The 14379-nt window shown below is 34.9% G+C and overlaps 1 protein-coding gene across 12 annotated transcripts in view; it reads left to right on the forward strand.

The window, feature by feature from the left end:
• The window catches only part of cno (adherens junction formation factor afadin), an 87395-nt gene that overhangs the window by 52457 nt on the left and 20559 nt on the right, over positions 1-14379 (forward strand). For all 12 annotated transcript variants that reach the window (XM_089701074.1, XM_089701083.1, XM_089701072.1 and 9 more), the window contains 4 exons: positions 4921-5105; positions 8323-8490; positions 12126-12250; positions 12482-12853. In XM_089701074.1, coding sequence (XP_089557200.1) covers positions 4921-5105; positions 8323-8490; positions 12126-12250; positions 12482-12853 — 850 coding nt within the window. The remainder of the gene's footprint in view (positions 1-4920; positions 5106-8322; positions 8491-12125; positions 12251-12481; positions 12854-14379) is intronic.

Here is a 14379-nt window from a genome sequence, read left to right on the forward strand (position 1 = left end):
ACAAAGTTATGTTGGTTCCATTTTATTTATAAAATATAATGAAAATGGGCAAATATAAAACATATTATGTAAAATGATTAAAAATAAATAAATGAAGCAACTACGATTCAAAGAAAACATCTTTTTCAGTGTGAAAATGCTCTATGCAATCCTGGATGATGAGTATATCATGTACTCTCATCCCAGTACGGTCGATAGCCATAACGATAAATATTATAATCAGATAACAGCAAAGTCAGAATAAAAATCATAACTTGTACAGTTGTGAGTGCAAAATTTATGTTTCATTTGGCAATAACATTTTTTTCGGTACTAAAACGTAGTACTTTGATATGTGGTTGGCTGCCCCTTCTCTCCTTCCTGAAAAATATCCTCCAAAATTACCCGAGATACTTCCAATGATTGAACCATACGTTGGACATTAACTTCAGTCAAAAATTGACGAAGCGGATGATTACTAATTTCCACTTAATCCTCGCTGCCACTATCTTCATCATCAAATCATCAATTTTCAAGTGGTGTTGTAAAATTGTCAGCAGAAATCGTCTTCCAAAGGCGATATAATTTTATGAACATTGAATCTGTAAATAAAAAATCTAAAGTTAACTGTAAATCTATAAAAAAAGCTACTTACAAATAAAATTTTATCAACAAACTACTGTTCCCAACGCACCTCAAAATCTTGTAAAAGTCAAAAAGAATTCATCATTTTATTATTTCATTCTAAAAGTGTAATATAAAACCTTTATAAAACCAATAAAAATGTTGTGTGGTTTTATGAAACCACGGTAAAAGTGAAACTTAGGCACAAAATTATCGTATTTGTACGATAATTATCGTACGGTTCGACCGTCACGCGACATGCGCTACACAGACCAAAAAGTTTGAGACGATGTAATAAAAGTTTCACTTTAAAAAACATGAATTGCTATCATTATAAATAATAATAAATACCTATAAAAGTAACAACTTACCTTTTGTGGGAACGCATGGTGAAAATTCACAAAACACAAAGATTGAATTTGATATTTTTATTTTTTGGTTTTATGACATTCAAATGCTTTATAAATATAAATTTATAAATAATAAATTTATAAAGAATAGAAACATTCGATCACGAAATTAACTAACCTGTAATTAATTAATTATTAAATTAACTTTATTAATGTGGGTTCGAGTCCCGCCTCGTGATCGAATTTTTTCTATTCTTTATAAATTTATAAAACACGAAGATTTTAAGAAATGTAACCAATGAACACTATCAATATTAGATTAATTGTAATATTGCTCTGAGATTGTAATGGTGTCTAGTTTGACTTAAAATAATAAACATCTACCCTCACTTTTAAAAATGTAGTATATTCACACGAAATATAAGCGCACCTTATAGGGAAGGGAAGATATGGGTTAAAGAGTTAAATAAATAACATGATTATATTTAAATTATTAATTTTCAACAGTATTTTCAGTAGTGTTAACATGTAAATTGATTTGATTTTTACGAAATTTCATAGATGGCGCTGTTTCAGATTTGTCTTTATACTACTAAATTCATTTAACTGTTTCTCTGCCCAAATTACGTAAATGACATAGTTTTTATTTTGTAAAGCTAGATAATAGCATGGCTTACTCGAAACCAACATTTAAACATGAGTCTTTAGATTGTACGCTGTCGTAGTACACGGAATATGTAAGAAAAATAAAGGCTCACAGCTCCTCCCCCGAAGGTGATATCATGATAATATGTTTAAACTATCCTCACCCGACCTCTTAGGAATATTCATGCAAAATTTGAAGTAAATCTATGCAGTACTTTTCGAGATTAGCTCGGTCAAACATACAGACAAACAGACAAACAGACAAAATTCTAAAAACTATATTTTTGGCTTCTATATCGATTATAGATCATGGATTATGTATTCTTTTAAAAAAATATTCAATGTACAGTTTTGACTTTCCTACGATTTTATTATATGTATAGATAAGTGTGTTTTATCCAAATAACTATAGGAACCTGTGTCATAAAAATATATCGATTCATCCATTCTTGCTGATTATGTTTTATTATATTAATGGAAACAAAAACAATATAGGTACTAGAAATATTAACTACCTATAATCCTTAACTTTATATACATAAAATAGATGTAATATAAAATTGATGTTATAGGTAGTATAATAGAAACTTATTATTTACTAGCTGTTCCCCGCGGTTTCACCCGCATTGCTCCGCTCCTGTTGGTCTTAGCGTGATGATATATATCCTATAGCCTTCCTCGATAAATAGGCTATCTAACACCGAAAGAATTTTTCAAATCGGACCAGTAGTTCCCGAGATTAGCGCGTTCAAACAAACAAACAAACTCTTCAGGTTTATAATATTAAGTATAGATTTAACAATGGATAACTAAAGCCGCCATCGTGAGTAAATATTGGCCATCGCGGTGGAATCGAGAAGCTGAAGTACTAAATTTCATGAATTAAACATAGTTTGCTGGAGTTATGTTCATAAACAAACCTCCATTGGGTATTTATGTAGTAATTATGTACTATGTTAGATCGATTGTGAACTACGTCCACAAATTGGTTTAATGGCTTATGACGCGTGTCGAAACTAAAATAATTTGAATATTTATTAGTAATTGTATCATATACGTTATACGTTTAATACTTAGATCATTATTAATGATCTAAGGTTTAATATGTATTACTTTTGTTACCGCCTCCTTAATACAATGGGAGAGGTAAACGCGTGTGCGCAGAACTAAGGCGTCCTGGGTTTGATTTCTGGCGTGAACTATAGGTAACATAGAAAGATTCGTTCAGGCAGGACACAGATGGATGATCACTTACTTGTCCATCAAGAGATCAGTGAACCAAAAGGCACCCGAATATCCTTCTTATACATAGATATGTCAAACGAAGACTAGAAACTACGTTTTGAAAACTTTCTGTGCTTATGTTATTCCTATAAAAGCTTTTTGATTGCCGCTGCACTGAACGTTGACTGTCAATTTATGAACGACTAGCTTCCGCCCGCGACTCCGTCCGCGCGGATGTCGGTCTTCGCGTGGATGGTTTATTTCTCCATTTTGAGTAACTCTGACAATAACATCTTATAAATATCTATTGGACTCAAATACGGCTAGGCCTATAATAATACCCAACGTGTGTTCGCTGTTCTACAGAACAACGTCTATGGATAAAACTGAAAAATTAAGATTATTTTTTTTCTTCGTATTTTTTCAGGATAAAAAGTATCCTATTTTACGCCCAGGATAATAAGGTATAATTATACCAAGTTTCATCGAAATCGAACCGTTAGTTTTCACGTGATGTCTTCACATACAGACAGACAGACAGACAGACAGACAGACAAAAATTTTTTTAATCACATATTTGGGTTTGGTATCGATCCAGTAACACCCCCTGCTATTTATTTTTTCAATATTTTCAATGTACAGAATTGACCCTTCTACAGATTTATTATATGTATAGATTTATAAAACGTACCGCGTGACATTTACACACATGTCACGGCGCCTTTGTATCTTTGGCCATAGATTGATATAGTAGACGCGGCGGGAAAACTACAGTCGACACTAATGATGTTGACACTAGAGACGCTCACTCGTTGCCGTCGCGGCGTCTGCCGTGTACCAAAAGGTGAGGGCGTGGCGCCATGCCGCACTCACACCTCCAAGTTCATGAAACACTCCAAAGCTGTTAATAGACCACGATGGGGAATGTTATAAATGCAACGCTTTTAATTGACTATCGGCGAAAGCTCTTTTCCTTTTTGCAGTTACTGAAATGACAATTACTGGTTGAACTGTTTTAAGAGAAAGATGCTGACAATGACGTATGACGTAAGATGTAAATCGCAAACGGAAATGATAATATATTGAACCACATATTGTATAATTATAGAGTAGACAAGGGAATAATTACTCCAAATTAAAAATAATCTGCTTAGGGCGCGTTCCCACCGTGTCGTGACGACAGATAATCGTGTAGTTTTAAGTGTCGTGGCTTATATGTTTAAATGGAGGTGTTCACATTTAGAACGACACAATTTACTGTCGTCTACGACAGTTTTTGCAGTGACGACACTTTGTCGTGACAGTGGGAACGGCAAGCACGACAGTCGTAAAACGATAAAAAATCGTGGACGGCAACTCTATGACGTCCATTGAACTCAGGAGAGTAAACGCACTAGTAATCACCAAGCGAACGCAGAGGCGACTAGATTTGTAGCTTGCTGATGATGTGTAAACGACAAAGCGACTGCCAGGAAACGATAAAATGTCGTCGCGATCCAATGGGAACAACTAGATACGACAGTCGCTAAACGATAAAAAATGTTGACGACAAACAATCGTTATAATGGGAACAGGTAAAGACGACAGTCGTCGAACGATAAATTAGTCGTTACGACATAGTGGGAACGCGCCCTTAGTCTGCTCCTTGTCAATTAGCCGGTTATGCTGTCAGTCAGCTGGCGCATTAGTCACTGACTCGTTTATCATCTTATACTCATAGACTAAACCTTAGAGACTAAACAGAAGATGTTGAATTTTTATTTATCGCATTAAGCTAAATACTAAAATAAAACATTATAAAAAAAAACTCTTCCTATCTTTCTTATGATGTGTCATTTGGAAATGTTTTTTAAATTGCATGTAATTTACACCAGCGGCCTCTTGGGTCGACGTATCAAATATCGTACCCTCTCAGAGAAATTGTGTGGGAATAAGAATATTTTGTTATCACGTTCCATATATTGATAAAGTATTCTGTCCTCGTATATCTTTGAATTCCCGCTATGCTTCGCTTTGGGACCAATTGCTCTTTATCCCAGAACGATACCATCGATGTACCTAAACTATGAATCAAACAGCTATTTTTTTTATAACGCAGGTTCTATAATGTTCCACGTGCGGCGGCGGCCGTCGGACGCCCAGCCGCGGCGCAGGAAGAAGAAAGCCGGCTCGAACGCGAGCTCGAGCGCGCGGCCCGGCAACGAGCCCATGCTTATAGAGGTGACGCCCGACGGCACCGCGCTAGAGAACGGGAGACGGGTCCGCATCACTGATGTTGTAGAGGTTTGTACAAGTTTTATTTTAGGGAACTCGAAGATTAGTACTACCTACGAAATTATTACGTCATTATATAGCAATCTTCTGAAGCTCTATCCGCTTGATGATAAAGAACGGAAGACGGGTATGTTGTCATTGCGAATGGGATGGGAAAATGCAGGTTGAAGGGATCCCGTTGTATCACGGATACAAAGAGATTTTTATTTTCATCCGTCAGCAGATATTTCAATTTTGATACCATGGACCAGGATTGTTACTAAAAATTTCGCATCTTTAGATCTGACATGCATTTTAATCAGATAGGAAAATTATGTGAGTATAAATAATACAAAATTACAGTAAAAAGTAATACTATAAATAGGTAACATTCACCTCAATACTTCTCTAATTATTATTTCACATAGCATTGGTCAGGGTTACTAACCCGACCCAACCCTAATGATATTATTTTGAGGGCATTATAATTAAAAACCCTAAATTTATTAAAACATCAAATTACTGTATTTATTCTATTTGAGGTTTATACGTACACGTACCTACGTTATAATTTAAAATAACATTTTTAAACACATTTTGTAGAACCTTAAAATAAGAAATACATATTCTGTTTGATGTAGCAAAATACATCGGATTGCAAAAAACGTCATTCGTCGCAGTTACTACAAAGAATGATCGAATGTTGAACAGGAAATCAATAACACAGAATTGGGTTATAGATAAAGTCTAAACGGTCACTTTCTGCTTGCGTCGTGTTCAACACAAACTTGGATATCTCAAGAAAAGAATGAAACGTAAATACGACAACATGCATTCCTTACTTTTAAGACAGCGCAGGTTTAAATATGGTCCTTCGAGGTTGATATTACTATATGCTTGGTTCAATATCCAAATAAGTTATTAATATGTTTATTGCTTTTAAAATTACTGTTTTTTGTTTTTTTAGGCAGTAACAATAGCAACTAATAAATAAACTCTTAAGCTTTAGATAATTCATTCACTTATATTTTGCCTACAATTACTTGAGTGAAAGCTCAAGGACCTTTTCGCTTCCTCTTCTTAATTCATGTTGATTAACGTTTTGTTAAAACAGGGCCATTAATTTGATTAATGCGCTACGAGCTTTGCCGTCTTAGGGTCACCATTATATCCGGCCGTCTATCGTCAATAGTGCGGAGCGCAATGCAGTATCTTTTAACCTATTAAGACGTGCACAAAGTCAATTTGATTCTCACAACAAAACGCGATGCTTCAAACAAAAAAGTAAGAGCCAAAGATAAAAGACGTGCATGTATTTATACTGTTCTGTGTGAGTTGTAACTTTTTTGTACTTTGAAACAAAGTGTTCTCTATAACTCACATGTTTTGAAAGGTTACATACACATTTGTGTTAAATTGATTGAAAAATAATGCATGTTAACGTTTTCCCAGTGCAAAAACGTACGAGTTCGTTACAGTCGATGAATAAACAAATTTATTTAAATACACTCCTCAGCTAGGAATTCCTTCCATACTTTGCTGGTTGGCTGTTTAACTGATAGCTATATTTATATTGGCCGCTAAGGCAAAATGTTTCACGTACTCGTGTACATCATTAACATATTTTAACAATTTTGTTTCCTCTCACATGGAATATAAATAACATCGCCAACGTACAGCAGACTATACACAGCTTCTACACCAACTTAATCTTAATCGAATTTGTCTCGAGCCAATTCATAAGACGGGATCGAGATGGCAGCTGCTTAAAATGTTATATAGGGGTCTCCCTCGGTTTGCTTATTGTAGACGTTTGAGGTATATTTCATTTCAAATGACGGAAGATAGTGAGATATGAAATTATAGCCATCAAAATTCAGTACAACGTGTTCTAAAATGGCATAATGCAAAATAAATTTTAAGAACATAGAGTAATCACAAAAGCAAAAGATTAACAGTGATAAAGCTACCAGCTTAGCTGCTGGCAACTTAATATAAGCTCAAAAGTAGGTCATTGTGTGCGAAGAATATTTGTGGATGTTTTCAATGGCATTATCATATTTTCTTTGTAAAATATTTTTCGCTACTTTTTCTTTAGTACAGGAGAATGAAATTTTTCTAAACGAATATACTTACACTTAGCCTTTCTGTGACTTAGCTTTAAAAAAAGTTCGTAACATGACTACACTCTACATGCAACGATGAAAATGTATTGCAAATTAAAAGTTCAACTTACATTCGAAAATTCCTTGTATCTCGTATGTGTAAAGTTATATCACCGTGTTACAGTCACAATAGAAAATGTTTTTTGTTCAATTCGATCGTGTGAACTTGTTCTTTTTATATAACACATTGCGACAATATGGAACATCTTACTTTCATACTTTTATGTTAGAATAGCTACAGTTATTTAAGATGTTCGAAGAAGAATAACATAAGCAAAGAAGATTATAAAAGTTTATTCTTCACCTATTTTTACGTTAAATGTACCGCAATTTGTCATGAAACGCTTACTTTTGTGATATATTCTAGACTTTAATACTGAAATACGGAGGTCAACGTTGTGGTTTTGTACACATACGAGTAAATAGCTTGAGTTGTTACTGTAATTTACATGATCGTTCATCGGATTTAAAGCTCAAGCAACAAACATTTGGTTTAGAGATACTTTGGCTTATTGTGTATTCAAAGAAAAAGAGAAAGAATAGAAATCGTTAAAAATGTCATGAGATTTGTACAATATTTGCCAATTTTTATGTTGGTTACAATTTCTTCTCATGTGAATTTTTATAAAAAGTTTATCGGTATGTAGCCGAGGCTTATAGACTACAGGCCCGTGTTGAAAAAATTATGGGTCATTTGACCCACCAGGTGACCTATCTAGAACGATATAAGAGCATAAAATAATAAGATTCAGCACTATGACGTCACTTGTAAGCTGTCCACCTGAGTGCAGATGAGAATTCGAAGGTTCAGGTAGAGATTTTCTCCCCTTGTCTCCATGATTTTTGTACGGCGTTGCGGAATAATTGATTAAAAGTAGTATAGAAATAGTATGACACAGATGCCGTACAGCTGCAGATAGTAACTTTTATTTGTTTTTCCGTGCTTTGAGCACGTAAAGCCGGGACAAGCAGTTAGTTGCTTACACATGTGTGTTTTTTTCCGTGTCAATAAACGATATCAACATTTTTATTTCGTGTCAATCCAAACAGTTAATTATTTATTATTCTTATTTATGCAATAGGTGGGCTCGGGCAACGGCACAGCACTCCAGCTGTACGGGCCGTCTATCCAGCCGCGGCACTGCGTGGTGGCGGGCGCGGAGGGCGGCGGCTACACGGTGACTCCGCTACATACGGACGCGCACGTGTATGTGAACGGACGCAGGACTATGCATACCGCGAGGCTGCAGGTAATGTGGTGTGGTGAGTGAGTGGGTGAGTGAGTGAGTGAGTAGGTGGGGTTGTGAGTGGGTGGCTGTCGATATAGCTGCGGCACTGCATGGTGGCGGGTACAAAGGGCTACACGGTGACGCCGCAACACACGGACGTGCACGTGTGCGTAAACGAGTGCAAGACTGCACACTGCGCGGCTAAATGTGATGTGGTATGGTGAATGCACCCACTCACTCACTATTGAGTTTGGCTGTGAGTGAATGAATGAAAAGTACTTATGTTTAAATAATTGTATAAACAAAACTAGGTACGCTCTGTTACAGGGTTTACGTGAAAGTTTGAAAACGGTTTAAAAATAAATTTTGTGAGAGTGGGGTCAAGTAATATGTAAAAGTTAGAATTTTAAAACATTTTCTGTTTAATGTATACAGTCTGTATAGAAGTTTGTTCAGAAAGTTAATTGAATTTTTAATAGAGGTTTGAAATAAATCTCTAAAAACTTAGGTTTTCATCATGTTATTCTAATTATTCTTATTTCTAGTATTGTACAATATAGTGTCATAAAAAGTAATTATGGACAAGTTGAAAACATTTAATAGCAAAGATGAAAGATGAATGCAGAGGGCAAATGATGAAAAATGCAATCGGTCGTGGTCTATTATTCTATTCTTTTGTTTGAGAACACTGTTCCGGCAGCACGTGTTTAATTTAAAAAATCTAAATGAAGCAATTGCTTACTTCTTATAAATTCTTGAATTTTTTGTCGCCACTGAATAAATAGGTTAAACGATGGACCATATTCATATTTTTCTAAAGTAATTAACTTTATGTTGCGTAATATAAAAAAAAACCCAAAGTGTATGGAACCTAACACCCTGAAAAAACATAACATATATTTTTAGCGCGTGTAATATGTTTACTCAAAATCAATACGTGTGGGGGTTTGCTGGTGTTTATCAAAATAAATGCTAAGGGCGTTTGTCCACTACAAGGAATTTTACGGTCCGGCATTCCGATTTTTTACGGTCCGGTATGGCACGCAATTAATCTAAATACTAGCTTGTGCACTATACGTAATTTTACTGTCCGACATTTTACTTTTCCCTATTCCGGATGGTTTTTTGAGTTTACGAGTCGCTGTAGGTATAATTGTTTTCGAGTGCCCACTTGCTTGGATTTTACTCTTTTGATTGCATATGCCAATTGAAAGCAAGCTCTTGTTTTACTTTCTTTTAGCTGGCAATGAGATTTGAGAAGTCGGTATTGTTATTTTATATACATTGACCAAGCATTGACCTATAATTATTATCTAAGTAAGTGTTGGTAAGTTAAAGTTCAAGTGGGAATAGCTTTAGCTCCTCGTCACCGATTAAAATAAATAAGTGAAACACGCATTTTAAATCTCTTACGGAACTTTACTTTTTATTATAACGAAGTAATATAATATTTCACCTTCTATATTTTTACTCGTTTCTTGTAAAATGCAAAAACAATCATTTATGATAGCATTATACCGCCATACTTCCTTGAACTGTACCGCACTGATCCGAGTAAAGACGGACAGGTGCACAAGCAATTCATCGGTTTTTTCATGCCACACCGGACCGTAAAAAATCGGAATGCCGGACAGTAAAATTCCTTGTAGTGCACAAGCGCCCTAAGAGAATATAAATGTGTGGGAATGTAGAGCGGTTCTTCATAAAATATTCAGAATTAGCCTCCATCCCTTTAGAGAGTGCTTTACGAATTAAACTTTGTTGGTTATAACGACAATGTGGCATGAATAATTATTAAAAATTACTGATTTAATAATTCACACACGTTCACGTTATGATTTTAAGATTTTCTCTATTCAATTTTCAATATTACTGACTACGAACTCGTGTATGTAAATAGGTCTCAATTATTATGTTAATACTTCAGGATGACTTTCAAACTACTAGCTTTGTGTTATAAGTGTAAATAATAGCTATTACTGGGATATAATAATTATTCATATACTGGGCAATGATATTTTATCTATAGATACGTTATATACTCACAATATATCCAAAAAAAATGCTTCATATGCAGTGTCAGGCACACACAAATACAATTTTCATTTTACTTAATTTATTACATTGACAGACTGTATAAGAGAGATGGCTCTAATAAAATGATATAAATAAAAAAGACAAAGATAGTTTGTCACTTCCGCGCAGGTGTAAGCAAAAGTCATAAGAATTCGCCAATTAAATATAAATAAACAAATAGTTGCCATGGTAATTGGCATAGACTAACGACACAGAAGGTTCAATGTTATAGAATATAGATGTTAGGTTTCCTGCACAAGTAAATAAATGTGACAATTTCATTTACTATTTTATGATTATTATGATGTCGTATTACAATGAAAAAAAAAAAATTTTTTTTGGAGATATAACTGTATTAAGTATTTATTACTAGCTGTGGTGTTCGTTTTCGGTCATCATCATTTGACCCGATAAACACCCAGCATACTGCATAATCCTCCTTATAGAACTCCATAAGGACCGATCTTACGCTATTCGTTTCAAGGCAGTTCCCGAAACCCGTACAAGGTCATCACTCCAACTTCTAGGATAATTATAATAATGGTGGTGCCTAGATGAAAAAAAGGATGAAATAAAAGAAAGGATGAAGTAATAAGCCTTTTTTATCTTAAACACAAATAAAATTTATGTTCAATAGCTATTTACAGAAAAGCAAATAGCATTTTTCGTCAGTAGCGATAATCTTTTCTTTAATGTTTACGTATATTCAACATCATTTTATTTTTATATTTAATCATTTTATTATTGCATACAAACATTTTTGCCATCACGATTTCATTGTATATAATAAATAGCTATATTTGTTAATTATATGCACTGGATGTAAACTGTGGATTTAAATATAAAAATAATCAAGTATTTACCATCGTCGAAATTAATAAAATAACCGTTCTATTTTCAATAATCGTATCTACATGATAATCTTTGAACACAGTGTACGCTAGCTTTGTCACACTAGTGATTGAAGCAATGTTTTATCCCTTTCATTATTTCAATACACGTGTCAAGCAAGTGTCATTCATAAAGAATTGTAAATTGTTATTTTTACTCTTAAACTGTAATAATTTAATATATTTTGCTGTGATAATATGATATTCCTTTATCTTTTATTTTTTTGCACGAATACGTGCACTTTCTGAACACACAGGAAGGCATTTTCGACAACTTTAATGTACCTATCGGCATATACGCTCACTGGGACCGGTGACAATCTGACTGATTGCATTGGTCCCAAATAGGACCAATTCACGGAATCAGTTTTGGTGCGTTGATGACGTATCTACCTCTTGTTTCTATATATAATATCATTGATACTGGGTAAATCCTCTTGCGTTTCGAGTCTATCGTAGTAGGAACTATTAAAATTATAAATTAAATTAAACGCTGCCTTACAACACTATTCGCTACTGAATTCGTACACAATAAATTACGCTTACGCCTTACGTATTTTGTCAATGTGGATAATCATGGGAAAAATATCATTGTAATAGGCAAAAGTGTAGGTGGTTAATCTATTTTCCGTCCACTCGTAGTCTGTCTCTATTAAACATGAAATGAATTATATGTTTTATGTTCGTTAGCACGGTTGTCTACTGAAATTCGGACGCGTCTCCACGTTCCGCTTCGTGGACCCCGCTCAAGAGAACCTCATCAACCGAAACCTCTCCCAGTCGCAACACTACGGCTCCGGCTCGATATACGACAGGTACGCTTTTCCATTTTATTCATCAAATTTTTTATCGATGTTGTATAGTTAGAAGTGTAGATGTCACCTTAAAACTACTAGTACAGCAACTTAGTATCACGACACGAACACTCATTAATATTTTTGTTTCTATTTCGTTTAATCCGAACGCTTGTGCCGTATGTCGTTCATCGTTTTATTTGCATGTATGTCACTGCTCACGGAACATGCGCTTGTCTATCCGAACGCTAGGTCGGGCGCGGACAGCGGCGCCATGTCGCCCGCTTCGCTCGCGGAGCACGCCGCGGACCCGAACGCGAACACGAACGCGAACGAGGCGGAGTTCCCGCGCGCGGCCAGCCCCGGCTCGCACGACACGTACGCGTACGAGCACCAGCCGTACAACAACAACACGCTCAAGCTCGACAACGAGTCGCTCGTGGCGTCCGACTCGAAGGACGAGTACGTGCGCGACGAGCACTCGAACGTGTACGCAGAGCAGGACCAGTCGCGCACGCACTCGCAGTACAAGGATAACTATGAGACGACCTTCGATCTAGATGGCAATGTCGAAACCAAGAGTATATGCAGCGCGAAAAGTGGCGGCTCAGGACACGAGAACAGGTACCAATGCTTGCTATTTCTTTATTTGTCATTTTGCTAATGTATTTTATTTTTGATATTGTATGTATGTTTATTGTTACGAATGTTGCGCAGTGCTTGATATATGTTGTAATAATTCATGTTTTTTCTAACCTTCTACATATCCATAATATCAGTTTTTTTGTCCGTATTAAATACTATTGAAAGGTATTGTGATACTACAAGACGAGTATTTATAGAAAAACCAAAATTAAAACTAAAAATATATAACACATCTATGTACAACATTTATCGTAGACGGAAATAATTTATGTACATATTTGCAAAGAAGTTCAGTACTCCCGCCACGCCTGAGGTTTCCTACTCTCATGAGATTAAGGGAAAACTTTCTTAAATTACTCCGAATACGGGTCCGCTAAATGAATTTACAAGGTATAAGAGATCACCGGCTTAGCAGAAAGGTTTTCTTGTTATACATATAAACCAGGATAATCAATGTAACTTTCGGGAGCAGATGTTTTTTCAGAACCATTTCCACATTCCATTTCCAAAAGAATTTTCTTTCATTACGAACGATACAAAATTTTGTGTTATTTATATCATTGATTATCTGAAATACACTATTTCGTCCTGAATATTAGTTTATAAGAGCTAACTAGGGACGAAGTATCTTCTCCCGGCATTGGCTCTCAAATAATTTTAATAGTGCAATTAGAGGCAACGCGCGTTGAAACTTTGTAGTTGAAGTACTTTTGAATAAATTGCTTTATGAAAATTTTACCTTTGTTAAAAGTTGTACCTTTTGTATTTTGTTAAAGATATTTTGTATTGAAACCTCGTTATCATTTAGAAAAATAACATATTTTTGGACAGAAATTTTAACAAAGGGATAAACTTTACAATTTTGCAATAATTTTGTCAATATGTTACCACTCGGCAAAGTACAAAAGTTGGGAAACATAATATTATTAGTAGATTTCTTACTTCTTCTTCTGTAACTTTGACAGTAGTTTTTTTATCAACTACCTAGTATATGTATTTTTTTATATTTTTTTTATATATATGTCTGAATGAATACATTACAAAATAAGCAATTATAAAAAAAAAAGTCTGATTGGGCCCATATTAATTTGTTCGGCAAAATACAGTTCATAGATTGAAGATATCAAATCAATGCTTTCAAATCCGAACCGATAATACAGAATATCGTTAATTGAAATTTAACTCATATGCAAATGTGTAGCGGTGTAGTTTAAAGTTAGATATACTTTATTATGGTTTTAATATCTGTTTATTGTATTAGTAGCCGTCTGTCATGCACGTAATATCTATAACTAGCTGTGCCGTGCGGTTTTACCCATTGCTCCGCTCCTGTTGGTCTTAGCGTGATAATATATAGCCTATAGCCTTCCTCGATAAATGGGCTAACACCGAAATAATTTTTCAAATCGGATCAGTAGTTCCTGAGATTAGCGCGTTCAAACAAACAAACAAACAAACTCTTCAGCTTTATAATATTAGTATATATATGATGTACCTACCCAGAC

This window comes from Colias philodice, chromosome 11 (assembly GCF_061535455.1).
Source record: "Colias philodice isolate Cphi_HAF_F1 chromosome 11, ilColPhil1 Martin Lab GWU primary, whole genome shotgun sequence".
Classification (NCBI taxonomy): domain Eukaryota; kingdom Metazoa; phylum Arthropoda; class Insecta; order Lepidoptera; family Pieridae; genus Colias; species Colias philodice.